The sequence below is a fragment of the Babesia bovis genome, chromosome 3 (assembly GCF_000165395.2).
Source record: "Babesia bovis T2Bo chromosome 3, whole genome shotgun sequence".
Lineage (NCBI taxonomy): Eukaryota > Apicomplexa > Aconoidasida > Piroplasmida > Babesiidae > Babesia > Babesia bovis.
The window spans coordinates 2283319-2308778 of NC_010575.1; the positions used below are offsets into that span (position 1 = coordinate 2283319).

General features: G+C 39.5%; 12 protein-coding genes across 12 annotated transcripts; 6 read left to right on the top strand and 6 right to left on the bottom strand.

Moving 5' to 3' along the window:
- Positions 1-28: 28 nt before the first annotated feature.
- Positions 29-1237, top strand: BBOV_III010700 (uncharacterized protein). Its single transcript, XM_051767096.1, has 6 exons — positions 29-254; positions 291-422; positions 483-592; positions 627-688; positions 722-782; positions 817-1237. The coding sequence occupies exons 1-6, from the start codon at positions 68-70 to the stop codon at positions 1222-1224; spliced, it is 960 nt and encodes a 319-aa protein (XP_051623550.1). The 5' UTR covers positions 29-67; the 3' UTR covers positions 1225-1237.
- Positions 1206-4393, bottom strand: BBOV_III010710 (Pep3/Vps18/deep orange vacuolar protein sorting-associated family protein). Its single transcript, XM_001612141.2, has 2 exons — positions 3939-4393; positions 1206-3903 (listed from the first exon to the last, which is right to left on the bottom strand). Exons 1-2 carry the CDS (start codon positions 4144-4146, stop codon positions 1232-1234), a joined length of 2880 nt encoding a protein of 959 aa, XP_001612191.1. The 5' UTR covers positions 4147-4393; the 3' UTR covers positions 1206-1231.
- A 73-nt stretch (positions 4394-4466) lies between these two features.
- On the top strand, positions 4467-6389 carry BBOV_III010720 (uncharacterized protein). The gene is made up of 5 exons (XM_051767943.1): positions 4467-4778; positions 4814-4949; positions 5236-5424; positions 5465-5557; positions 5669-6389. The coding sequence occupies exons 1-5, from the start codon at positions 4501-4503 to the stop codon at positions 6344-6346; spliced, it is 1374 nt and encodes a 457-aa protein (XP_051623551.1). The 5' UTR covers positions 4467-4500; the 3' UTR covers positions 6347-6389.
- Positions 6390-8269: 1880 nt separating this feature from the next.
- On the top strand, positions 8270-9742 carry BBOV_III010730 (Tripartite tricarboxylate transporter TctB family protein). The gene has a single exon (XM_001612143.2). It carries the CDS (start codon positions 8946-8948, stop codon positions 9597-9599), a length of 654 nt encoding a protein of 217 aa, XP_001612193.2. The 5' UTR covers positions 8270-8945; the 3' UTR covers positions 9600-9742.
- Positions 9743-10042: 300 nt separating this feature from the next.
- Positions 10043-11588, bottom strand: BBOV_III010740 (1-deoxy-D-xylulose 5-phosphate reductoisomerase; the record flags this gene model as incomplete). Its single annotated transcript, XM_051767572.1, has 6 exons — positions 11506-11588; positions 11431-11470; positions 11220-11393; positions 10953-11182; positions 10144-10916; positions 10043-10108 (listed from the first exon to the last, which is right to left on the bottom strand). The coding sequence occupies exons 1-6, from the start codon at positions 11585-11587 to the stop codon at positions 10043-10045; spliced, it is 1365 nt and encodes a 454-aa protein (XP_051623552.1). The 5' UTR covers position 11588.
- Positions 11589-11604: 16 nt separating this feature from the next.
- Positions 11605-13717, bottom strand: BBOV_III010750 (uncharacterized protein). Its single transcript, XM_051767279.1, has 8 exons — positions 13634-13717; positions 12528-13573; positions 12202-12493; positions 12108-12165; positions 11972-12074; positions 11834-11935; positions 11711-11799; positions 11605-11673 (listed from the first exon to the last, which is right to left on the bottom strand). The coding sequence occupies exons 1-8, from the start codon at positions 13650-13652 to the stop codon at positions 11607-11609; spliced, it is 1776 nt and encodes a 591-aa protein (XP_051623553.1). The 5' UTR covers positions 13653-13717; the 3' UTR covers positions 11605-11606.
- Positions 13718-14220: 503 nt separating this feature from the next.
- Positions 14221-15633, bottom strand: BBOV_III010760 (uncharacterized protein). The gene has a single exon (XM_001612146.2). It carries the CDS (start codon positions 15606-15608, stop codon positions 14238-14240), a length of 1371 nt encoding a protein of 456 aa, XP_001612196.1. The 5' UTR covers positions 15609-15633; the 3' UTR covers positions 14221-14237.
- Positions 15634-16480: 847 nt separating this feature from the next.
- On the top strand, positions 16481-20456 carry BBOV_III010770 (uncharacterized protein). Its single transcript, XM_001612147.2, has one exon. It carries the CDS (start codon positions 17083-17085, stop codon positions 20341-20343), a length of 3261 nt encoding a protein of 1086 aa, XP_001612197.1. The 5' UTR covers positions 16481-17082; the 3' UTR covers positions 20344-20456.
- On the bottom strand, positions 20391-21605 carry BBOV_III010780 (FYVE zinc finger family protein). The gene has a single exon (XM_001612148.2). It carries the CDS (start codon positions 21293-21295, stop codon positions 20456-20458), a length of 840 nt encoding a protein of 279 aa, XP_001612198.1. The 5' UTR covers positions 21296-21605; the 3' UTR covers positions 20391-20455.
- Positions 21606-21700: 95 nt separating this feature from the next.
- BBOV_III010790 (RNA recognition motif domain containing protein) lies at positions 21701-22374 on the top strand. Its single transcript, XM_001612149.2, has 4 exons — positions 21701-21777; positions 21812-22035; positions 22072-22140; positions 22177-22374. Exons 1-4 carry the CDS (start codon positions 21726-21728, stop codon positions 22357-22359), a joined length of 528 nt encoding a protein of 175 aa, XP_001612199.2. The 5' UTR covers positions 21701-21725; the 3' UTR covers positions 22360-22374.
- A 99-nt stretch (positions 22375-22473) lies between these two features.
- BBOV_III010800 (uncharacterized protein) lies at positions 22474-23495 on the bottom strand. The gene is made up of 2 exons (XM_001612150.2): positions 22882-23495; positions 22474-22846 (listed from the first exon to the last, which is right to left on the bottom strand). Exons 1-2 carry the CDS (start codon positions 23446-23448, stop codon positions 22652-22654), a joined length of 762 nt encoding a protein of 253 aa, XP_001612200.2. The 5' UTR covers positions 23449-23495; the 3' UTR covers positions 22474-22651.
- Positions 23496-24630: 1135 nt separating this feature from the next.
- BBOV_III010810 (ribosomal protein S8/S15 family protein) lies at positions 24631-25292 on the top strand. The gene is made up of 2 exons (XM_001612151.2): positions 24631-24773; positions 24869-25292. Exon 2 carries the CDS (start codon positions 24869-24871, stop codon positions 25259-25261), a length of 393 nt encoding a protein of 130 aa, XP_001612201.1. The 5' UTR covers positions 24631-24773; the 3' UTR covers positions 25262-25292.
- The last annotated feature ends 168 nt before the right edge of the window (positions 25293-25460 follow it).

The window sequence follows — 25460 nt, forward strand, 5'->3', positions numbered from 1 at the left end:
GTTGAATGCCACGATGCCTATCTTATATTTTAACAGGGCTTGTGGATGTGCCACAACAACTGTACAAATGCGTATGGTACAGAATATTAACCATGGAGTCGTTAGTAGGACTGTTATTGAACAGGGTACACGTAGAATGAATTACTGTTACAGCCTGGCACCAACGTCTTTTAATTCTGCAAGATTCAACACGGTACAAAGACGATGTATATCTACTTCATCACCGAGATACGATGAATCCGTGGAAGACCTGGGTAAGTCATCTACCGAATACTGTTATTTTATACTAGGTCCGACTATAAAACGTCCTAGGAGATATTTGGACATGAAGACATTTCGAAAGTTTCTACAACAACAAAAGACTTTGGATATAGAAAAGGAAAAACGAGCTATCGCACAAGCACATGCCAAACCGCCACCAGGTAAGCCTAGGACGAGTACTTAGTAGCTCCTATATTGGTCTTTTTTTCACACATACATAGATGGTTGGGGTATACTGGAGTTTCTTAACGCAGCAGGAATAGATGATGGTGCCGATATGATAGCAGAATCATTCGGATCATGGAATGAATTCATCAGTAGTACCATTGAGGTATATATAAGTCAGCTAATATAACAATGTGCAGGATTTATACACTAACAATAGCATGACAAACAAACAGCGGAGGATTATATTCAAGCATATAACGTATGTAAAACGGTGATTTTACATATAATTTAGGTTATACAATCACGGCATGTGGCCACAATCAGAAGAAGCAGACTACATTAAGGCATTTCAGGTTTGTTGAAATCCGGGTGGATATATACATATAGGCAAAACCTCTGGATAATGAGGGCAAACCCTGGGAACCGGAAGATGACGCAGAGCTTAAACGACTTGCAGAGTACTATGATGCAGACTTCGGTGATCCGTGGTTGTACATTTCTTGGGATATGCAGAGAACTATAGAAGATGTACAAGAACGATATATCCAACTGGTGATAATACCCAAGTACCGCAACGACAAATGTGAAATCGCAATAACTAAAGCCAACAAACCGCTGCTAATGAATCGGAAATTCAAGTTGGACCCCCCTTTCTTGTATATTATACCATCCAAAGAGGTCTTTCAGCTCACACCAATATACCGCAACAGCAAAGATCGCAATCCAGTTAATGCAAAGGATGTTTTCTCTAAAAGGTTCCAGCAGTATCGGCGAAAGGAGTGCTTTGAAAATTGAATCGTACCTAACTGATCGCCCATAATTCCGATTGGTCATCATCTACCGATGAGAAAAATGGTTTAGATGCCACTGTGGAAGATGGATAGCTACAAATGACACATGACTTGGACAAAAACTCATTGTACTTTTTTACACTGTGCTCATCGGAACGCTTCTCAAAAGCATTGTGTAGTCGCTGTAGCTCCGATAGTTCATATCCTTTGAGAAGCTTGCGCAGTGTAGCTGCAATGCAAGCTCGATGAAATGCATGACTACATGGAAACACAATGAATTGGCTCGTGTGTAAGGGAGTGCCGCAAGATATGCATTCAGCAGATATAGGAAGACTAATGGATCTACGAGATGCTGCTTGCATCTCGGACTTGGCCTCAGCAATAAACGAACACAAGTGGTCAACCTCTTGGCGACGTGCCGACAAATGTTCCTCATATTCGGCGACATACTTGGCTATCACATCACTCATTTCAGCGAGTTGTGTCCCCTCTGGCAAAAATTGCAAAAGGTCGTGGACATGAAGTAGACCCTTAGCAGCTTCAAATATTGAGTTCAGAGATTCGCCGCCCGTGAGAGCAGAATGACGAAGGATATAGCGCCACAGGCGACGGCGAGTGAAGTCGTCAGATGGACGCATCGCACACTGTGCAGCCAGTTCGATATTGCCTTGCGATAGAGCTAATTCTAAAGCGTCTTCATTCATGCCACATAGACTCTGCAGTACAATGAAAGGCTCAACCCAACGTGAGTCTTTAGCGGATTTTGTCTTGAGGTAACGTAACGCAATAGCGAGATCACTGTGAGAAAAGTCAATATTGGATCTGGAAAGCACATCTAATAGCGTCTTGCTACTCTCCATATTGGACAGCAACATAATATAACAACACCAAAGAAGTGACTGCGTAGGCTCACCGTGATTAGTGACACCGTGGAACAACAGACGCTCCATAATACCGATCGAATGAGGAAGATATTTGGCATTGTGCATCATCAAGGGTAGAAGAGCCACAGGTAACAGTAATGTAGGATCCAACCCACTGAAAGAAGCACGAGCAAATAGCTCTGGAGCATCCAAAAACAATAGGGGAGCAAACCTAAGTATTAGTGCATCACGCTTATCACCGGGTGGCATTTGTAGCAACTCTGTGAATGCGCCATCGATGTTACCGCTGCTTATGAGGTAGCAGATAGCATTAGAAGGGTCACGACGTAAACGCGCAAATTCAACGCACTCGTCACCGCAACCCATTACAGTTTGCAACAAATAGCTTATCGGATTAGCCATGTCGTCGAGGTGTGCTAATGATCCCATAGTCGTAAATAACTTATTTCTATACTCTTGCCTCAGCGTTGTTAGCGAGCTCATATCAATGCCCTGGATATCACGTGCCACGTCCATAGTCAAATGCATATCTTTATAACGATACCCGAGCATCTCAATCACCCAAACGGTCAGGATGATGAAACGTGGGTCATAACGAAACCAGTTGCGATGCTGTATTTTCAGCATCACGTACTCAAGTACTGCAGCGTCTTGTGATTTCTCCAAAAACTTCATGCATATCAGTTCAAAATCAGGCTGATTGGATTCCACCTGGCCATATAAACGTGCCGCTTCAATGTAATTACCACGCTCAAATTGATCGTATGCCCCTTTGAGCAAAACACTATCGCGCTGCGCCGGTGTCTTGCAAGTCGATAGGGCATTTTTAATATCCCCGTTGAATAGATAATGTTTCCATACATCGTCAGACTCATTGCGAACGACTATTGCAAATATACCTTCACTAGTGTGAAGCCATGTTTCGCCACTTAAACGGTCAGATACCAATTGATGCGCCTTGCCGAAAGTACTAGTGGGTAACAGCAATGTAGCAACAGGTTTGCCAACTATAGTGTTTACTACAATAAGCTTCTCGTCAAAAAGTAGCAAAAGTGAATGACTAAGCACAACAGTACTGCGTGGTACCTCAACAGCAGGACGCCTCAAGAAGGTACGAACCTGTCGTAGCTTGCTATCCTGAAGTGATGAAAGAGGTCTCGAGGGACTTGATGGATAGGGAATAACAGTTGGTGGAAATGACAAACAACTAGTTGAATCGTCTGATACCCGATATGGAATATTGACATACACTATTCCTGCTGCATTGGCCCAGAAAAGGTCATGACTACCATCAGAACGCTCCGATATCAAAATCTGACCTGAAGGACCCGCCAATGGTACCTCGTAGCGCATTGCAGATTTACCATTGTTGGCATATCGAGATATTGTCTCCTCAATGGATGTTCCTCCAATGAACTCATAGAGACAGCATGTTGACAGCGCCACTATCACCTGTGTACGGCAACCTTTAAGAACAATGGGAACTATTCCAATGTCAAGTACGGGCTCGCCGCCAGGTAGCGTATATAGTGTACGGAATGAATAACTTGCCCGGCGATAGTTTATACGGCCCTCTATTAAACTTCCACGTTCTGTTCCAAGCAAAAAGGAACCCGTAACATCCTCGCTGGTGGCATCAGTAAAACAAACAGACCTAATGAAACAGCCACGTAACGTAGTTAAAGCTATCAAGTCATGACTTTGAAAGTTAGAATAGCAGTGCTGCCCTGAAGATAAAGATGCGATACAGTGAAATGATTTGGAGTCCACGAATAAACTCTGAACCTCGTAAGAAGTGCCTAGTGATACTATAATACACTATTATATATCGTACCTGGGTGCTTCAAACGCAAAGTGATGCTATCAGATGTAGTCTGTGATGAAGTTGGTGCATCCGATGGATTCGAGGGAGCTGACGAACGTATAATACTACCATCGTGAAATCCAAACCACATCAACCTGTTAGCAGCGGCAAATGACGAGGCTCCACGCTGAATTGGTGCCTTAAAGACACGACGTTCAGCAGACACTTTGACAGTCATTCTATGCCACAGTGCATATCATCGTTATCAAAAATACTGGGCAAGCTAACCAGATGCTACATTTAACACATCTCTGCTAAAATGTGTAAAGTAATAACCATCTAGAAAACCGTAATGTTGATTGCTGGTCAGAGATGGAGATATAACTCATCAATGTTGCTGCGTGACAACCAATGTCAAATAAACAACAGCCATACACATCGAAGCATAATTATAAAAAATATATGTGTGTCTATAGATACAATGGATTGCTTAGACTACAATAAATAACGGTATAAGACTGATACGTACACCTTATAATTCCGATGTGTGGATGTAAATAGACGTAATAGATCCTAACATACCATAATAACAATGGATAATATTGTTATTAAGCAATTAGCACCATGTGCGGAACGTATAAAGCAAATGTGCCGAGAATACCTAACGAAGGTTACAAATTTGGCAATCGCAACTGGATATATTCCACCGAATCGCAAACCTAACCGAGTAGATCTTAAAAAGGCACTACTTGATGCTACCAAAGGCAAATCTATCACCAGTTTCATAAAGTTCATGGATTCTCAAGACAAACGGCATTTATTGACGATGATACACATGGAATGCCCAGTAACATGTCCAAGTAAAAATATGTAAGCTGTCTATGGATTCTTATTAACAGATGTAGCATGCTACCACCGGTTGAGTCCATGCCAAGAAATGTTATGAGATCAGCGAAAAAACTACGTAATTTTTTCGGAGTACCGGAGGCGCAGATATGCCGGGGTTGTGTCAAAAGAGTTCGGTGCAGGAAATATCAGCAGGTTAGTTACATTATAGCAACTCTATTGACAGCTTTATGTGTTGCCCTCTTAGCAAACAGTTCTGTGAGCACGTTTACCTATTAGGCGTGATATTATATATACCATCGATTTTATCCGTTTTCACTTTCTCCACAAAATTAAATGGTCACCATAAAATCATTGAGCATTTGGAACTTTGTTTATTTTATTGCTGCATATTTCACATTTTATAACTAAAAATGCAATTTCATATTGTGAAGCTGTTGCTGTCATACAATATTTGTTTTCCTTAAACAATATAACACAGATCGAGCGAGATTTACCTGATTTGAGTGATATAGCTGCAATTTTAATCGGAGTTTATTCGATTTGTAAGCTAAATTTAAAAGAGTCACCACTGGTGGTTGCCCAATCATCCCTGAAGGAACTGGATTCAGTTATTGCTATTACAGGCACCTTGATGTCTTATATACAGTCTATATTAACTAAACCAGATGTGAGTAAATACTTTGTGCACGATTCATTGTATTTTTCAGCCCGTAACTTTAGAGGAGAAGGAGCGCAACCGGCTTTTGCAAAAACACAGGAAATTGGTTGAGTTGAAACAATTGGAGATTCTTAAAGAAAAGGTAGGTTCGCTAATGGGCCTAGACATTGACAGTGTTTGTGATGACTAAGAAATAAACGATGACGATTAGTTTTATATGTAAACATCTATATGTGGGTATAATGCTTCGCAGGCTTTCAACCTGCCTAAACATTTCAACGTTACACCTGCGGAATACACCTACATGACTAGCTTCCAACGAGACATGTACAAGAAGCTTTCTAAACCACTTAACAAGCGTAATGAAGATGATGATATCTGGGTGCTAGATCGTGGAGATACCACCCTTTCGGATGATCCAGATGATACATTCAAAGGCCTTTCCAAGTTGAATGATGCTCACTTATACACTCTTCCTAAGTCGATCACAGCTGATCCCGTTGATCCAAAACATGTAGAACAATTGCATCCTGGTACTGTCCAATTTAGAATGAACTATGATACTCCCATGGGTGGGGATTTAGATATTGTACGCTATGACATAAAACAAGACTCATTCATACAAGGAGTCAAGGTAAACGCTAAAGGAAAAGTAGTAATTGATCTGGAAAAGCACGTAACCTCACCCAACCCACATATCGATATCGCAAAAGGCTTGGAAGCCTATCGCCCTATATCAGAAAACGTAGCATCTAGATACCAATCACTTGTAAAGAGCCTAGAAACCGATTCTATGCGGTTACCATTCCTGAAACATGTAAACTATGACTTCGGAAGTCAAAGTTCTGGTGGCATAGACCAACCCAACGATAAAAATTCTACCAATGAAGCTAGTCACCTGGAAGATTTGATCACGGCGTTACACTCATAAAAGTCGATAATTCGAAGTAGCCTAATGTTGTGCAACGATACTTATATGAATTTGATGAAGATATGTAGTTGATATGATTATATGTATATTTATAGTATATATGTATATCTGGTAGTGTTTTCGACAATTAGACGATTTATTGTTGTTTTTCACAATATCGTCTTGTTTATACTACTTAAAAAAATCTAGAGCTTAGAATCTGGAATAGAATATCTCAAGTAGTATGACTAATATGTTTGTTGTTTTATTATTATTCTTCCTATAACACCTCTTCGGGGTTACGTGTTAGATGAAGTCAGGAAAAATGATTTCAAAAGATGGTCTTAATTTGTTAAAAGGCATCGAAGTGCTTTGAATCATCGGGAGAATTACGTCTACTTGGTTAAAATTTTTTGGTTATATTAGAAAATGTTGAACGGAAAACATTCAAAATATCAACAAAACCAAGATTTCTATTTTAGGCTTATATTTTACATAAATGTTTTAAAAGAGAGTGAACTATTAAATAACGCAATAGTAGATATGGATAATATCTAATATCATATTCTTCTATGCATCATATGAGGGTTGGCACTATAATGAATCGAACTCATTTTTACTTTAATAAAATGGATAAATGGAAAGCCGTAAAGTTTCTGATTTCTTGTAAATTATGTGATATAGCCATCGGGAGTTAAATGGTTGACATCGAGTGTGAAATACTCTTCTTTAGAACTTATAGGGCCATCCAATTAGATATGGTTCATTGATTGGACAACGTTTTAATGAAGAATACATAACATAACGATACAAAATTGTATACTATACAGTGTTTATATGTTTTCTGGTAAGATGAACTATGTAATATATATGCTAAGGTATAATCTTTGGGGTAACAAATCATGTGACATGATATTCCAATACTATGATGCCTTCAGCACCACTCCAAAGCGAATTGAATCAATTTATTTGTTACAAATTCAAAAAATTTTCATTGTGATAGATTATTAACTACTGAATTGGATCTAGCAGGACAAAAACCGATGATGCTGTGACGATAATAATAAAATCGCTTTCCATTGCGCATACTTCACGATTGTATTATCTACCAACTATAATATATAATAGTGAGCTAACAGATAAATTGGACGACAGATGGTCTATAGTAGAAAACAAAGATAACTCAGGTTTCTTATTATCCCTAATTATCTTTGAAATTAATCTGTGACATTTATTATTGTTGGGGTTCTACGCATGGTACTCGCAGCAGTCGGCACAGCCAGAATAAAAGGTATTCATGGAGGCTTCATATTTGGATTATGTGGCGTATGGTTCATAAGGCTGGAAGATAAATTTTTTTTTCACAAATTATGATTGCTAATGCCCATTTATGCTGGTGCTATAGAAGCGGTATTAATGTTGCTTTATCAACGGATTTTTAGAATCAACCCATAAGAAAATCGACATCAAGTAGACCAGTTCATTGAAAATAGCGAATAAACAAGCGAAAAACGCCCGGTTAGAATTCATACACCTTAATGCAGCAGGAAATAAAAACAAATTATGTCATAGAAACCTTGACAAAAAATACACGGCAAAATTATTTCGTTATATGTACATAATATGACTAGAATAGATAACACATAACCAATAAAACTCTTCTTTGTCATGTTACACTATTGACATTGCAACACATTGGCTCACTTACTGCTGGTTTTTCAAAAATTAGTTGGTTAACCGTTGATATACAAAAATATATCTGCATTCCTAAACACATGACGCAGTTTGCAGAACGCAGAATAAAAACAACCCAATTGTTTATGACAATGAATTGATGCACAATATAAATATGTTAAAGTTAAAAGTGGTAAGGTGTTATTGGAAATAGGTTTCCCCCAACATCACTGTCAACACTCAGGTGAACAGTGCTTCCGTAAACGCACGATAACATTCATTATACAATCATTGTTTGAGTATTGAATAAACAATCTAACCGGTGTTTGTAATATGATGAGCAACATGCGTCATCCCCGCAGATGATATATGAGGCCGACAGAAGAATATAAGTAAAGGAACGCTTGAAGCTGAGAATACAAATCTGGGAAATCTAAAACACAAAGCCAATCCAAGAAGAATGGTTTTCCGCCAGAAGTGATTGATTAGAGAAAATTTCTATTCATTACCATGAGAGTGTGTTGTATAAAGTAGGAATGGTGTAAATTTCCATTGCTTCATCAAAGCAATGATCGCAATTAAAATTGAATCTGCAAAGTCGGAACACGCAATAGTCGTAACGCATTAAAAATATATGCGAGGGATAATTCATCGGTCACCCATATGTTAAAGGTTGAGGTGAGCTGTACAAAAAGGTATTGGCAAAAAACTCGTTGTTAATTCGGTGTTCTACATTAACGTATAGTTGGTAGAGAAGTCATTATACGTATATTATGTTGTATTGTCTTTTGGTGCTGAATTGTAATTAATATTGTTATACGCGGTAATGATATTTTTCTTGGACAGAGCCGATGATATCTATTGCGCCATTATCACATGGTTTTAGATGCAATTCACGGACTCATCTACGCGTTAAATAACATCTACAGCGATTGTTTTCTGTTTTATGATGGCAGGGATTTTTACATCTATCATCTTCGGCGCCCCGCCTTACACAAATTCTTTCTTCCTGTTGGCTTTCGTACTGTCAAAATATGCTGTCTGTGAAGAAAATGAAGATGGGACGGAGACGATAGGAACGAAAAAATTTGGATATGATTTGTTCGAAGGCCCTTGGGGGAGAGTGGCGTTCTTCTCCGCTTTGGCTGTTGTTCTCATGGTATTATGTGGAATTTTTATTTGGCAAGGCTTTTTTGCAAAAAACGGAGACGACAGTGACAACGGAGGCAAAACAGATTGGAACAAAATAGCGGTAATAGTCATCGTAGCTGTTTTCTTCATTCTTGCCATTTTAATGTCTGCAGACAGTTATGGACTGTACAAGCGTCCTTTATCTCCAAACCAAGTGACCTGTTTATTTTTTGCATACGTCGGTGTTGTCATTGTTATAATTATCATGATATGTGCCATTTTGGTTGTAACTAAAATATCTGGTATTGAGAAAATAATACCATATGCGGTACCTGCAGGGGTGATCGTTATATTAGTGATATATGCACTATGCAATGGTGTGGTTGACTTTAATGAGCTGTCGGTTTATTTGAGAACTACACCAGAAGACCCTGATGCTGGGAAAGTGCTTCCCCCGCCTAATGCATAGTGAATCTGGTAATGTTATATCCAAAGGTAAAATGCTGCTTGGATATTGTCTCATGATGAATTGCAATGTGTTTTTATTTCGCATTGTACGTCATCATAACGGTGTATTAATTAATTTTGCCATACCACTCATGTAACACAAATATTAATGTGGTAATTTACAATTTGATTCATGAATGTATTCATCGTTCTGTTCAAACATTTTCCAGGTATCATCATTTCAGTTACATGTGCAATTGTAAACTCTAATATGTCATCACTGCATCAGTGGTGGTCTGAGATTTCTTAACTAATATGAAATTACAAAATTTTTGCACTGAAAAGGGACCCACATATATTCGAATTGATAACGCACAGATATATACTAATTCTATATATGAAACACGCCAATTAAATAAACTGTCGCCACATTGATTATTAGTATAAAAGTTGTTGACGTAGCAGTTAGTGTCTATTCTTCATAGATTCCATAACATGGTTCTTCCCCCATGAATCAGCTTCCATTACATCCTATATATGTTATTAACAAATGTTGCGTAAAATACCTCAATCCTAGGGTGGTCTATGTTTGGATGTTTGTACTCTTCTACCGCACGCTTCACCAGCTCATGTATTTCCCAATGAGCTATTGCATCTTCCCTCAAAAACTCATTAGCGCGTTCATTTGCTGCGTTTAAAACTGTTGTATACAATCCACCCATCTTTCCGGCTTCAAAAGCCAACTTAAGACAAGGGAACTTTTCTAAATCAGGGTCCGTGAATGTCAGTTGCTGCTTGAGCAAATCCAATTCTGGGAGCGTAGATTCCATCCTATCAGGCCAATTTAGAGCGTATGCGATAGGTAACCTCATATCGGGGTTGTACATTTGTGCCAAAACCGAGTTATCAACAAATTGTACCATCGAGTGGACAATGCATTCTTTGTGAATGACCACTTGAATGTTATCATACGGAATTCCAAAAAGCTCATGAGCTTCAATTACCTCTAAACCTTTATTCATCATTGTGGATGAATCAATAGTTATTTTCGCACCCATACTCCACACAGGGTGTTTTATGGCATCCTTAAGGCGAAGTGTTTTCATTAAGGACTTATCGGTATCCCTGAAAGGGCCGCCGCTACTAGTTATAATCAAACGTTTCACCGAATTTAAAACGTTTGTCGATATCCTGCACATAGCTCTGGGATCCCTTTCCTTCGTGTGTTCTAAGAGATCCCTAGGAGATGTCACAAGGCACTGGTATATAGCATTGTGTTCAGAATCGATGGGTATCAGTTCACACTTGCTTTTATCGAGGACTCTACGCAGTGTACTACCTAGGATTTCATGAGTAAATGGACACGATTAGTTACCTGCTGATACAACAGACTCTTTGTTAGCTAAAGCCACACTTTTACCTGCCTCAGCTGCTGCTATGGTCGGTTCAATGCCGGCACATCCAGATATACCCATGACCAATAGATCATAGTCAAAATTCCTACATAGTTGTAGTATACCTTCTTTACCTTCAGTAATGTCGATATCATTGTTAACGTTCTGGCGAAGTTCATCATATCCATAGTTAATATTCAAGATCTTAGGTCTGAACATATTAAGGGACACCAAGGGATCCGACTAACTTGAACTCCTTTGCCTGCTGCGCCAAATCTTTAATGTTGCAGTTGGCTGATAGAGCCACAACGTCAAAGAGTGGCTCATCATATGTTGCGTTAATGCGACGAATGATGTCCAGGGTTTGGCAACCTATGCTTCCAGTGCTTCCTATAACGGCCACCTTGCGTGGGCATGCATTTCTGATAAGTACATATACACAAGCAAGCAGTGACCTACAATGGTCTGATATTCAGTGATTTGGCATTATTGGCGTGACCTGCGAAGATGCAACAACTCTCTCACATAACTTACGGAAACCGATGGCTGTTGATATAGCCAGCAAGAACACCCAATATATGTGCAACGGTGACAGATGATTTTGTTGAACACCCATGGTTATCAGAATATGTAAACTATAGTTCCTGCAACTGTTCGTATAATTCCTCAGGTGATTCTTGCTGTCGTGTCTTTCCTGACCATCTGAACAAAATATGGATCCAATACAAATGCCACTAACTTCAGTAGTTTGATAACGCTGCCAACAGAGCTTGTAACCTTAGCGACACATTGCCAGTCTAGACCGCTGTAGTATTCAAACGCTCTTCCCTGAATCAATAAGTTACGTCAGGTTAAGACTCACTCTAGCAATGGCAAATACACCATTCCAGTCAGAACGAGAAGCGACGATGTGTCCAAAGTCTTTATATAATTTAATTATCCCGTACGTTGTATTATTATCATACTGCGGGAGACATATGATAAAAGTTTAGAAACCAACAGTTTTACCCATGGACGGTATCTTTGTTATTACCATAGACTTGTATACTAGAGGGGATATTACTCCCACAGAACCATGATGCAATTCCAGTTGTATGGGAAATCTAGAAGTTATATCCACTGCACCAGGAACATACCTATTGCAGTACTGACTATGTAATGACGATTGCTCATTCACATGCTTGTGATAGTTTTCTACAAATAGTCAATAATTAAGATATACCTTAATACCTTTTGGTAGCAGAGGTTTGTAATAATCATATAGAGTGTTTAATTTTTTGGACGTATGCTGTAGATTTATTAAAGAAGTATCCGATGCAACAATATCAATGCTTTTTGCCAAATGTTTCGTTAACTCTGAAGATGATCTTAAAATAGATTCGTACGTTTCGTTTGATGATTTAGCTAAAAGCTCTTTAAAATATTCTGACGGTGGATGCTGTTCTGTGAAATTAGGCAGCCGCAGAAGCAATGATACTATTTCAGAGACGATAATACCGTTACCACAGAATGGGTTCCATATCTGTAACTGTAATAAAGCTTATTATATAGCTTACCCTGATAGGTGTCTTCTCCAGCGCCTTTAATACGACACCTGTATGTAACAACCCAGCAACAAGAGCATCAGCAGTGTTGTACTGGTCTCCACCCGTCTCCTCTTGCTGCTCTATGTAGTTATTACGTAACACCGAAATACTTTGCGGCTTTCTATCCAAAGCATCAATAGAATTAGATGCAATAGTTTTTGGCTCCAATCGTTTAGTGGAATCTAGACGTGCCTGGATCCTTGTTTTAGAAAGCGACCAGAAAGGTATATCAAATTCTTTATGTTGATTTATATCACCGGACAGTTTATTACCACAAAAGTTAAAGTGGCGAGGAGACAACCTTGATGAGCACTGAATGGCAATATAACATGTATTACGGTTTAATGTCACAGATATGCAAAGATCATCAGGTCTAGATTCTATACGAGATTGCGGTAATGAATCACGCGAATTGTAAAGACGTATACCCTGTCGTAGACAATCACGGATTACAACGGGTGACCATAAACTTGAGTGCCTACTAATGACGCGCAGAGGGATTGATTCAACCTTTATATTAGGGAGAAATTCATTCCAAGGTAATAGAGATATACGTTGTGTAAAATCCTCAGCGTTGTGACACCTGAATGGCGTACCAACACGTAACCATATGCTTTCTATTGATCTTAGTGTAAGTAAACTCCTGATCACCCACTCCTTGTTACATTTGACTTCTATACCTCCCGAATGAAGTCTTAAAGTGCAATCATCAACAAGTTTGGTTTTTCGTTCAGGCAATAATGTTACTTTTGGGGAGTATTCTGGCAATTGCGTTTGTTCAGAAATTACTATCCACTTATTTTTAGAAGATACACCTATTTTACTGCTTCCAATATCTCCAGATTTATTCACCAATGATTCTTTAATATCATCGACTTTATTAGATATAGACGATTCTATTTCACGTCTAGTATAGTGTATCCTATCTATGCTATTGAGATATGGATTCCTCTTTATTTCTCTAAGAAGACATCTCTCTAGCCCCTTTCGCACAGACAAGAATATAGTTACAGCCTCTGAACGTATATATCATCGATTTTAATAAGACCTAAACCTTGTTCGGTAATACTACGCACCTTTCAACTGTAGCGGCATAAGTTTGCCTCTTCTTTGGTTCTAATTTAAATGGCTGTTGTAAAAGTAACCTTAAGAGTTACTCTTTTATCAGTGTTATAATATTACATATGCAATATAAATTCATTAAATTCTTGTGGAATACCTACTAGACAGGCGTTGGTGTGTACCGTCTACACAATGATTCTTTGGAAGACACATATCTCATTTACGTAGCATATGCAGAAATATATACATCTATGTCTATTTCTGTCTTTTTTTGAAACGGGTGAAAATGATATATACCTAAATGTGTATTATATATGTTTAGCATATATTACAAAGCACATTGAACCAACATAGGAAGTTTATTGACATATTGTACCATCTTATTAAGCATCAATATGCACATATTAATGTCGCTATGTTGCAACTTTGAAAATGATACTATGGATCGTTAATCTCAAAAATTCTCTCAGGGCTCCCACTCATCCCGTACTTGGTTTTCCATAGAGTTACTACACTTTGAGGTAACCTTACTACATCCGGTATGATTAATTGAATCGACGTATAAGTACTATAGCATGATGATATCTATCTAGGAGAATGTTTTACACATTAATTAAGCTATTCAGATTCGTCTGGTGTTCCTGTGTAGAGTAGCAAGCCGAGTTTCTTGATTCGCGGACATATATATATTCCAGCTTTATAATAAATAAACTCAGTCAGGGATTTATGAAGGCCGTCAGTTTCGTCTTCTGTAATTACGTCCTTGATCTCCACAATGATGTCGTGTTTAGTATACCTTATTGATGCCACTTTGTATTTCATATTAGTTATAAATTTTCGTATTCTTGTGTCTATTATGGATATCCAGTTCGTCTCCAGTGGGTTAATGTTAACGGTCTTACTTAGTTCCATTATTACGTTACCGATACGCTCAAACCTATCGAAATACCCTCTGCATTCCTCTTCAGTCATCCCTTCTAAGTTTGCCTTGGACAGTTCTTCAATAATTTCTTTATGCGCCGAAGGTTCTTTAATTTTACTTTCCAATAAAGTACATATTAACTCCTTTTCATTAGATGTGAGAGCTGCATAGTTGACTTCATATTCATCATCTGAGTCTTCCTCATCCGATGATTCAAATTCTTCAGTGGGATTGTAATTGAAACCTCTGGTTTCATTGATGAACGTTTCTTCATCTATGTACTCGGTTGGAGCCCTTATTCCCGGTACCTTACAACTTTCTACACTCGACTCATTTTTGGATGTATTTGAAGTGTCCTCGTTAGTAGGATTATGGGTAATGCTATCCTCGCTGTGAATAAGATTAGATTCCGATTCTAGTTTCTCCTCGTTTGGCTGCGATTTTTCCTTCGTATATTCATTAGGATGTGCAGGGTTCATGAAATTGTCCATTACATGGCCTGGTTGCACTTCATCTAGTAGTGTCAAACGCTCAACAGCTTCTTTCAGTGGGACCCTTTGATCCCACATATCACGAGTGAATTGGCGTATTTCTGGTGAGTCCGTGCTGTGCAGAATCCCTGGTGGCGAATCTATATCACCACCTACAATCGGTTGATGATTTTTATAGGCATCAGATCCTTTTGCTGCAATGGATTGCACATGTTGTGCATCGTCCGAACTTCTATAACCACTATAACATCTTGACAATGAGCCATTATTCCTCATTGGACCAATGAATGTAATTCGGTACCTACAGTTAGGAATCACATTATTCCTACTACGTGATTCGATGCTATTATACGATGTTCTATAATAATTAAAGAAAATAGCATTTCCATGATCTCCTAAAGGCCAATTATGTCCAATATGTCCTAAAGAACTATGGCATGAATTCTTCATGAGATCCATTGCTTCCGTGACTCGATTGACAATTTTCGTACAATACACAAAGTACCAAACAACTAGAAAAAAGCTACATCTTCGGTATAACGGGAAAATGAGTACGTTGGTCTTCATATGCTTCATTAAATATAAGCAGGGAAAAAATATTTACCCAGATATATGCTGGCATATAATGTGACACGTGTTATAGACATACTTTTCCTAGGTATATATTGCTAATTGAAGTCTATTTCACTGTGGAATCACAAAGCAAAACCTCTATAATGCCGATATTGATTCTCCGTAAAAAGTTAGGTGTGCATCGTCTATCATTTAAACGGACATACAAATGATTTTGTAACGCATAGTTTGATTAACAATAGTATGTCTATATATATTGATTGAGATGGAGCATTACGCATTAATGATAGAAAATATTATATTGTGATATCATACCAACAGATGTCAGATTTAAATAGTTAAAATTGTAACACACAGATGTGCACAGTTATAGCATTATCAAGCATGTGAAATCATTGTGATTCCAGTACTGTACACTGACGGCTGTTTACATCTTTCATGAATGCGTTCGGTCTCTACCAAGAGAACAACAGGAAGACTGTGTCACACGCATCCAATCACATTATATATGATTGATTAACACGTTTTTGACAGTATAACGAGAAAGAAAACCGGTATAGCGAAGATATTGGTTGGGGCTGGTTGGAACACCTCTACATTGACTAGTGTGGATATATCTACCTATTCTGATTCGTCATACACGCATGTCTCACTTAGCTCATGCTTTGCAGAAATTAACTATATGGTACACGGCTTAAATGCTGGTATTATGGTCTTCTTCAGTCCCCATATGACCACAACATTAGACAACGTCGTTTGTGCGTGCAGCGTGTGTTATAACCATCTACAAACTTTCACAACTCTGTTGGATCTACTGCCAAACACTCACGATTCCATCCTAGCGATCCAGGGAGTCTGCGTGGTCCTCATAGCTTACGGTTATAACATGGGTGGATACCTATCCATGTAGGTTGGTCATAGGATTGGGGGTCATCTGTTGGTTTGGAGGCCATATTAGGAACTTCATATGTTTTTATTGATCTACTATACATATGAAGTTTTCAAACAAGTTCTTAAGTCGGTTTCCTTGCTACATTTGACACGGTGTGTAAGCACGACTGTTATGGATTCTTCTTCTGTTCTTATTTTGGTGTCGTGAAGTCTCACGGGAGGTTTCAATAGAATTTGAATCTTCTTAAGAACATTGCTGTTTACTGAAAGTTCAAAGTGACGTGATATTTGTCATATTGCTTCATCGACTCACAACGCCGTCCTATATCTTCGACATCTTGGGTCGCATGTAAATTGCGGATGCTAATTTGTTCTATAAAATTTAGTTGTCACACGAAGGAAATAACTGCCCCGTTTATTTATACGAGGATTCTTGTAGCTGCTTCGTTGTGGCGTGTGACTTTTCTTCGATTTGGAGACACGCCATAATGGCCACAGCTGCCTTCTACCTAATCGCTATTTAATTTCAGTCTGGCTGTAAGGGGCCACTTATGTGACGGTATATTTACGCGATCCCACTCGCAAGATGGGCCGAGAGGCAAATTATGCCAATCTCTACAACGGTGGCTTTGCAACGTTTCCGACACAGCCTTCTGACAAGGATCCAAATGCTGATCATCATGTTCGTACTGATTTTGTAAGGACAGACCCTGTCAGGAATGGAGATGTCCGTGCTAATGCAACTGCTGCGGACTATCCTCCCATCTCTACTGCAGCCTATGGTACAACTGCCAACTTTACCAACAATGCTGCACCTATAAAACCTGTGATCGTCGGAAGTGACACTTATGGTAGGGTGGACATATTCGATGACTGTGTGACATTTACTCGTGACTTCTCAAGCACTACACTTGGCCGTCCGGAGTTGCAGAAGTTTGACCGCAACCCTTATAGGAGCCGATATCTGAACACACCGGAGTGTGAGAACCTGGTTACGAAGCATTGTCAGCGCATATTGCATTCATATTATGGCCGTGCGGAGTCATTATGTACCGCTTCTGTTGAAGGCGCTTCTAGACAGATTACTTTCAACGACCTCACGGCATCGGGTTTAACATCAACAGACCACCTGGCATCCATCGCAACACTGTCGGTCTTAGGTCGTTACCATAGTATTGGGTATCTGTCGCCACAGGTGGGCGGTGTCAGGAATAATACTGCGAGCATTTACAGTCACGTGGCGAATGTAATTCGTGTGATCTTTGCTGCATCAGCAGCGGGACCAACGTCGGCTGATATTAGCGATGCGGACACGGCTCGACGATTCTACTCGTTGCTATCCAGGGGTGTATGGCGCCCAAATGGAGACCCTTCGGATCCACTCGCACATATCGATCGCCGTGTAGCTCAGCGTGTATCGCTTTTGTACGCATTGTGTCTTCATCTACTGGATGTGTTGCTTCTCAATGACCCCAACTGCAACCAAGATATTTTGGGTTATGAATCTGAAGCTTATGACTTTCTAGTATGTTCAACATGTTGTTTCGTCGAACATGCGGTTGGCAACAATGACCGCACTATATGCTCACCAGCCACCAAGGAACCGCTCGATGATAAGATGTCACCTAAAATCGGTGATTGCTATTCACTATTCACAAAGCACTGGAGCGTTTTGAGTGGCCTACTTTCACGAGGAGTAAAGTTCGGCAACTGCGAATTACTGTTTAGGGCGATCAAGGCGCTATCTAATTTTCTGGAAAATACCCATTCCGGTCGTTATATGTTAATGTGGGTATATTGTGTTTATTTACGTTTAAACCCTTCTGATGTATGTCGTGGCAACCACACAATTCCACGGGTTCTATTTGAACTTATGACGAAGGTGAAATGTGTACTTCAACTACAGGCTTTAACCCGGGCCGTAGATATTTGTATGCGTGATGCAAGTTTTATGAAATATGCCGACGAACGGATGAACCCACAGAAGACGTTCGCCATTTTTGTTCTACATACCTGCAATCTTATTCACAACAAGATGGACGACCTTGCTGTCCCTATTTTGCAGGTGCTATACCAATTGTTTGATACGTGCCCTAAGACACTTCCCGATATTGCTAGTGCCATGTCCGGCGCCACTGGGACGGTGGATCGCTACAGCCACACTGTTAATACTGCTGTGGAGACGTTCCTAAACGTTGCTACGTTGAGCATTGGCCCTATCCAGGTGATTATGGCGCTGATAATGCGTCGAATATTATTGCGTTCTGATATTATCAAGACTCTAACCGAGGAAATGCGTATTAAATTTGTACGTCATCTGCTTGGTGTGATTGGTTTAAAAAGATCTGTAGGAGCCAGCGAGACTGACGCTACAGGTGTAGTGAGTAAGGTAGCTTTGCTTGATGCTTTTGTACAGTCAGGAGCGATGCCTGATATGGTATCCGCCATGAGGAATGCGAATGCAAAGCAGCTACGTATACTATCTCTGCACACAAAGAACGTATCTTGCGAGTCATTGCATAGGCTGTTGTGCGTTGGAGACATTGCTACTAGGTTGGTTGCGTACGACGCTCTTGTAGGATACCGTTCTGATGGTATGGATTCCGGAACTTTTGTTATGTGTGCTTTGTGTAGTGCATCGAGAACATGCCGAGGTGTAGATGCCATTTTGAACGACTACGTATCGACTTATTCTGGGCTCAGTGAATGTCGTGATTCGGCCGGTTTGGTGACTGAGGCTAAGTTTTTAAGAGCGTTATCGGATGATTCAATAGCTAGTCCCACTACGGACATGAGAGTGGCTGCTCTTTTGTGCGTCCATGCTACAATAGCCAGTGTATACATGTCTAGTGATGCCAGCAGGCAAAGCTTAATCCAGGAGGTATTATCACCTAAAAATGCACTTAGTTACAAGCATCACCAGGCTGTTTTGGCGCGATATAAAGCCAAATTGGAGTCACAACGCCGCGAGGTAATTAAAAACAACGCCAGAGTAGATGCACAGGTCCGTGAACTCCAGCAACATAAGGCCAATGCGACTAAACAAATGGAACAATTGCGAGAGGAGTACACGATGAAGGTGGAACGCACAAAGAATGAGCTTGTGAATGCTCAAAGCCAGTTGAGTTCAGCCAATGCTCAAGCTCAACAACTCGATCGTGAGTGTGCCAGGCTTCGCACGCAGGTTGATGAACTTGATCAAGCGCTGCGCAAACTGTCAGCTGAATCAGCACAGACTAACGAGCATCTGAGAGATGCAGTGTCACACCGTGATCGTTTGAAATTGGAGCTATCTGGCTTACAGGGCCAGCTAGAGCAACGTGACAGAACAATAGGCCAATTAAGAAATGTAGAGGCTGACAACGCAAGAATGAACCAGGATATAAACGAATTGAATGCGATGGTTGAACGTGTTTACCGTATGTTAATTACATTAATGGCAAAGCACCGTAACTTGGAGAGTGACCTTGAGCGCAGCAGGGAAGAAACGGCTCAGACGGCACGTCAGTTACATGATCGTCAAACTCAAGTGGAAGATTTATCAAATCGCTGTCGTAGCCACGAAAACACAATAAACACGTTACGTGTTGCAAAAGATGGTGCGGAAAGTGAGGTACAACGCTTGGGTCGCGAAATCCAAATCATGGAGGGGCGTATTGGCAAGTCCAGCGAGGAGTTACACCAGCTACAAACTCGTTACTCGCAGGTATCGCAGAAGTTACAGGTTACCGAAGAGCACAACAACCGATTAAATGAGCAGTTAGAACGCTGTGAGTCACAACTGCGGCTACGTAGTGAGCAGCTGTCTGCCATTTACTCCACCTTTCAGGACAGAAAGCCATACTGATGTACATTATTAAACGTTAATATGGTTTTTAATTTACTAGGAAAATGTATAAACAATATGTTTACAGGGCCATGTTTTGCGCTTTGGCATATTGGTCCAGGCACTCTGTATTTCAGAAGCCAATTCGAGGGCAACATAGGGAAAATAAAGCCATGTTATGTGGCCTTCCTTCCTGTGACTCGCTACGAACTGTAAGAGAGGTAGGGTAGTGTCTTGCCAGTGAATGGTTCTGTTGCTGCTCCATTTTTAGGCAGCGGACCCTTAGAGCGTCGTAATCCCTCTTTAGATCAGCAACCTGTTGTTGTTCCGCTTCCAAGCGTAAAAGTGTTTCATTAATGCGATGTACAGATGCCTGGATGGCATCGCGTTCATGAGATACGGCATCTAATTGCTGCCTGGTTTCCCATAGAGCTCTTTGCAGATTTGCACGGTCACTTTGTGCCGTATCAAGTTCTGAGCGCATAATCCTAAGGCGAGTATATAAATTCTGTAAGCTTGAACAACTCATGTCTATGAGGCTTGCGATAGGTTCTGAAGGGTCGATCTTCCCAGATCCTTCATTTTGTCGATTGTCCATATCATCGTTCTCGTGTGTGAATAGTGATGACTCTGGTGAGAATGATTGGCAAAATTCTAATAAAAATGAACGGAACTTTTCCATAGAAGCCATCTGCCTTTTAAGTTCACGTTTCAGTTCCCTATTAATCTCTTCGGTTACATCCAATTCCTCTTGTACAGATATCGAGTAGTTTGTCGCCTCAGCTAATATACAATCTGTACACGTGTCCGATGGTTCAGAACTTGTACTCCTCTCGCTTAGGTTACCAGGATGTACGTAATTTTTATCAATGCAGTTGATGCAACATGCCCTGTTGCACTGCTTACAAACTCGCCTTCTTATGATGAGGCTGAAAGCCTCGCCACAAATGGCACAGTTCAATTGTGACTTCATTGCGTGTTCTGTATGGCCATAATTTATCCCATCATAAATTCCAGTTCTTACAAATTAAGAACTCATATGTCCAAAAATGATAATTTTGCCTTCAATAAGACTATAAATCTATCCACATACAGTATTTATGTTTGTAGTAGAAAAGTGTCGAAAGATATTTCAAATATATTTATAAATTGTTATTTACGGATCGTGTATGTGTATTCCAGGGATGATATCAAACTTCTATCTGATCATCCACTTGCAATACTTTTAGCAAAAAATATTTTTAGAACGCAGTTTATTATTTATTTTTATTGGTACAATTACCTTTGTGGTGTGTACATATGCACATTTTGTTGCTGCATCGTCATCGAGGAGGTAGTAGCTCTTGCCGGTGTCTAACTATTAAGATCATTCTAAACGTTATATAGAACTGTGTTAATAAGATATGACATCTGGTAGCAAGGAAGGTCCGTCTCGGCTATTGAATATGGCCTTAGGTTGGTGGCGTACACTGCTGTATAACCAGTGCAGACCAGGTGAATAGCAATAGTCGAGAGATAAATAAAAAGTCAAGATATCATGATCGCCGTAAACCATATAACAACGATCGAAGAAGGGTGAATTATCGAGATAGATCTCGTGATCGTAGCAGTCGTGATAGGTACAACTCTTCATCGCATCGTGACCGTTATTCCCGCAAGTACATTCTCAAAGTGTCCAACCTGGATCATACTATCACAAGAGAACATTTGAAGGTACTTATAACAATATTCTTGGCATAATATACGTAGGAACTTTTCTCAGAAGTAGGTAAAGTCGAGAAGACATGGATCGACTATGATCGCACTGCCCGTTCAAAGGTAATATTTGACTAGTTGACTCTTATTATCATGAAGGGTACTGGTGGATGTATATTTAAGTCATCTTCAGACGGTGAAAAGGCAGTTTCTCGCTTCGATGGTCATGAAATTGACGGTCGAATTATGGAAGTTAAAGGCGAATACCAAGATATGTCCGCTTCGCGACCCAAGTTTAAAGCTAATCGTAGAAACAATCACTGTGTAAGAGCTCCTTGGTAAAATATCGGTAAACGGGTGAATTATGTGAGCCTGTTACAGCACTAATAGGTAATAATATCGTATATTGACACATAATTTAATAAAATCAGTTCTGTTGTGTATTCGTTCGCACATTTGGCTTTAACGGTTAAGGCTGTAGGAACCCCTTTTGCACGGGTTACTACAGTGGAGTAATGTATTAATAGGCACAGCATGTATAGGAATCTCAATAACGAAAGTTAGTGCTTGTTATGACACTGCACTATTGCGATAAATGAGACATCGAGCATATAAAGTTCCAGAAATGGGCGAATTATTTCTTACTACCCTTATCTTTATCTTCAGTTTTCATCAGGTGGGATCTAAGACCTGCACTAACGGCTCCAAGACCATATTGTCCGAACGTTTCTCCAACCTTGCTCTCGACGTAGCCCAAAGTATCATCAATGCGTTTCTCATATTGAATCAGTATAGGGAAGACTACAAAGTTGAATACATACTCAGCTCCCTACAACGCATAAAAAGTATACATGGTGTACTTACCCTCAGTTTAGGATGAAACATGGCTATTGCAAAACATAGCTTAAATATATCAAAAAAAGGGAACCAGAAGAAAATTGCAAACAGAATGTATTTGAATACAAAACCCAAGGAATAAACAACCCAGTATTTGGCCCAGAACATTAACTGCTCCTGAGGTTTACTACCGTCTATCCCTATGGCACCACTCAACTCTTCTGTTGCAGCACGCCTAATTGCTGGATTACCATCAAAATGCTTAATGACTTTGTATGTCTTATACCCAGGGTAGAGCAAACCGGCAGCATCACATATCATGGCGGTTCCTTTGCCAATCGAAAATATAATTAAAACTGATATAGTAGATATGAAAAGCACAATTCCCGGTGGTATCTGAATAATACGAGCAATAGAGGTCATTAGTGGTAGTGCCTCTGCTTGATAATTAAGGTATTCCAGCACTTTCGGCCAGTTTACTGCTCCATCTTGATATAATTCAGTGACGGAAGGAGCTTTCCGAGGTGATATTAATGTCTCTTCCGCCGTCATTTTATATTTTTTACGAAATAACCGCCGGAATATCAATGGCATGGACAGCAACACCGTCCCTATCAGGCGTATACAAAAAAAGTGTACTATTTGTTAAAAAATAAATGTTTCCTATGATTCAATAGCTATGATTAATGACCGTGGGGAATATTACGGTGTTTACGAGACGTGGGATAAGACAGTTATACACACGATGTCATTAGCATTCAGCTGTTCGTAACAAAGAATGAATTATATATCATTTGTATTTATAACATTATATAGAAAAAATCAATGCTTCATTATGAGACGGTTTGATATGTTTCATCAGGTGTGTAGAATACTGATGTTGTATTGTTTTGATATGATCTTTATTATCACTTTGAGTCAGTGAAAAGTGGTCTAAGATCGTTTAAATTAATGATATATCTTAGCCGTGTATTTGTGTTGTTTTTTAAAATTAGAATCTTTGATTTTACAGTAACACGTTGGTCCGTTAACAGTATAGGCTACAGCTAAGAATGTATTCTATTTCATATGTTATTTATTATTCAATAGCAGGGAAAATGATTGCCGTAATAGGGCACTTTATCTTTCGGAATAGAATTTTAACGAACTTCTCTAATCACACATCCCTATGTTGCAATGTGCATAGCAGCTCATCAATAGAGATTTAACAATTGGCTGGTTTTTACAAAAGATAATGCGAACTGTATGTCACGATAAATATATAATACTGGTGATTGGTTGATACGTCAAAAAATCATATAGAAAGAATTCAGGCGCTATAGCATAAGATAAAAAGAATTCCAAATGTACAAATATTACACAATTATGCGTTTAATAAAAATCAACTCCGTATATAATGCTATCTAATTAATTTGTTTAGCTCTATAAGCCAAAAACGTACTGCCGCGTTAATCAGCTACGTATATAAAACAAATTCTCGTAGATATCTATACTTCTATACCTAAGTTCTGATTATAACTCATTATAACAACTCCTTGGTTAATTGCTAGCCATTAGTCGCCCATTCAACTATTTGAAATAACAACACGATAAATGACCGTCATTCTATAAAATGGAGCGACACCTGACCTCCAAAAGCCTTACGAAGACTCGCATATATACACTGAATAATGAAAATAACATACAGAAAGGCATTAAGGATTAAAATAACAGATTTTTTATAATCCCCATTCTGGCCCCCAAACACACTGGCCGCCCATCCCCACGGCAGCGCGTTATCATGGAAATCACGTTAATTGCTTCTATTTCAGGCCTGTCGTTTTCAGTAGGCAAACTTACATACGCAGGGTAGCTTTGAGCCTGGATTTATGTGTCAAATTCACGGTTAAGCAATAGTTCGGATACCGAATATACTCAAGGTAGGTTGAGGGCTCGTATTTCTTATCGTAATTCGTCATGTTATCTTTTCATATTTGTTTGCACATTTATATACTTCAATTTAATCATGTTTCAGATGGTTCGTATGAGTGTTTTGGCTGATTGCCTCAAGACTATCGTCAACGCTGAGAAGCGTGGTAGGAGGCGCGTCCTCATCAGGCCTTCGAGTCGTGTTATTGTCAAGTTCCTTCTCTGTATGCAAAAGCACGGATACATCGGTGAATTCCACATCGCTGATGACCATCGCAGTGGCAAGATTGTGATCGAGCTCTTGGGACGCATCAACAAATGCGCCGTTGTTTCACCTCGTTACAACATTGCATTGGATGAAATTGAGCAGTGGAGCTCTAACATCTTGCCAAGTAGGCAGTTCGGTCACATTGTGCTTACTACCGCATACGGCATCATGGACCACGAAGAGGCCAGAAGAAAGCACACTGGTGGTAAAATTCTGGGTTTCTTTTTCTAAGACCTGACCTTAATTTATTATTAAAAACATTTTTCGTAGGCTTTGTTTACTTTGTGTCCTTATTTTTGAAATTATGATCTAAATGGCCTGAAGTTAATAAAAGCATTGTAGCCTATATTCAGAAAAGCTGTTACTAATGATCTATACAACATTATGTTTATACGGATAGTTTTTAAAAAATCAATTTATGATATTATTA

What these genes read in the sequence shown, in the direction of transcription:
- BBOV_III010700 (XM_051767096.1), top strand. Translation starts at nt 68, where the DNA reads ATGCGTATGGTACAGAATATTAACCATGGAGTCGTTAGTAGGACTGTT. An exon ending in TGAATCCGTGGAAGACCTGG is followed by an intron (nt 255 to 290) that starts GTAAGTCATCTA and finishes ATTTTATACTAG; the next exon opens with GTCCGACTATAAAACGTCCT. An exon ending in ATTATATTCAAGCATATAAC is followed by an intron (nt 689 to 721) that starts GTATGTAAAACG and finishes CATATAATTTAG; the next exon opens with GTTATACAATCACGGCATGT.
- BBOV_III010730 (XM_001612143.2), top strand. Translation starts at nt 8,946, where the DNA reads ATGATGGCAGGGATTTTTACATCTATCATCTTCGGCGCCCCGCCTTAC.
- BBOV_III010760 (XM_001612146.2), bottom strand. Translation starts at nt 15,608, where the DNA reads ATGAAGCATATGAAGACCAACGTACTCATTTTCCCGTTATACCGAAGA.
- BBOV_III010720 (XM_051767943.1), top strand. Translation starts at nt 4,501, where the DNA reads ATGGATAATATTGTTATTAAGCAATTAGCACCATGTGCGGAACGTATA. An exon ending in CTATATTAACTAAACCAGAT is followed by an intron (nt 5,425 to 5,464) that starts GTGAGTAAATAC and finishes TGTATTTTTCAG; the next exon opens with CCCGTAACTTTAGAGGAGAA. An exon ending in TGGAGATTCTTAAAGAAAAG is followed by an intron (nt 5,558 to 5,668) that starts GTAGGTTCGCTA and finishes AATGCTTCGCAG; the next exon opens with GCTTTCAACCTGCCTAAACA.
- BBOV_III010810 (XM_001612151.2), top strand. Translation starts at nt 24,869, where the DNA reads ATGGTTCGTATGAGTGTTTTGGCTGATTGCCTCAAGACTATCGTCAAC.
- BBOV_III010770 (XM_001612147.2), top strand. Translation starts at nt 17,083, where the DNA reads ATGGGCCGAGAGGCAAATTATGCCAATCTCTACAACGGTGGCTTTGCA.
- BBOV_III010800 (XM_001612150.2), bottom strand. Translation starts at nt 23,448, where the DNA reads ATGCCATTGATATTCCGGCGGTTATTTCGTAAAAAATATAAAATGACG. An exon ending in TGTTTCATCCTAAACTGAGG is followed by an intron (nt 22,847 to 22,881) that starts GTAAGTACACCA and finishes TATGCGTTGTAG; the next exon opens with GGAGCTGAGTATGTATTCAA.
- BBOV_III010750 (XM_051767279.1), bottom strand. An exon ending in CAAACCTCTGCTACCAAAAG is followed by an intron (nt 12,166 to 12,201) that starts GTATTAAGGTAT and finishes GACTATTTGTAG; the next exon opens with AAAACTATCACAAGCATGTG. An exon ending in AGCGTTATCAAACTACTGAA is followed by an intron (nt 11,674 to 11,710) that starts GTTAGTGGCATT and finishes TATTTTGTTCAG; the next exon opens with ATGGTCAGGAAAGACACGAC.
- BBOV_III010710 (XM_001612141.2), bottom strand. Translation starts at nt 4,146, where the DNA reads ATGACTGTCAAAGTGTCTGCTGAACGTCGTGTCTTTAAGGCACCAATT. An exon ending in TTTGCGTTTGAAGCACCCAG is followed by an intron (nt 3,904 to 3,938) that starts GTACGATATATA and finishes TAGTATCACTAG; the next exon opens with GCACTTCTTACGAGGTTCAG.
- BBOV_III010790 (XM_001612149.2), top strand. Translation starts at nt 21,726, where the DNA reads ATGACATCTGGTAGCAAGGAAGGTCCGTCTCGGCTATTGAATATGGCC. An exon ending in GCTATTGAATATGGCCTTAG is followed by an intron (nt 21,778 to 21,811) that starts GTTGGTGGCGTA and finishes TAACCAGTGCAG; the next exon opens with ACCAGGTGAATAGCAATAGT. An exon ending in TCACAAGAGAACATTTGAAG is followed by an intron (nt 22,036 to 22,071) that starts GTACTTATAACA and finishes TAATATACGTAG; the next exon opens with GAACTTTTCTCAGAAGTAGG.
- BBOV_III010780 (XM_001612148.2), bottom strand. Translation starts at nt 21,295, where the DNA reads ATGAAGTCACAATTGAACTGTGCCATTTGTGGCGAGGCTTTCAGCCTC.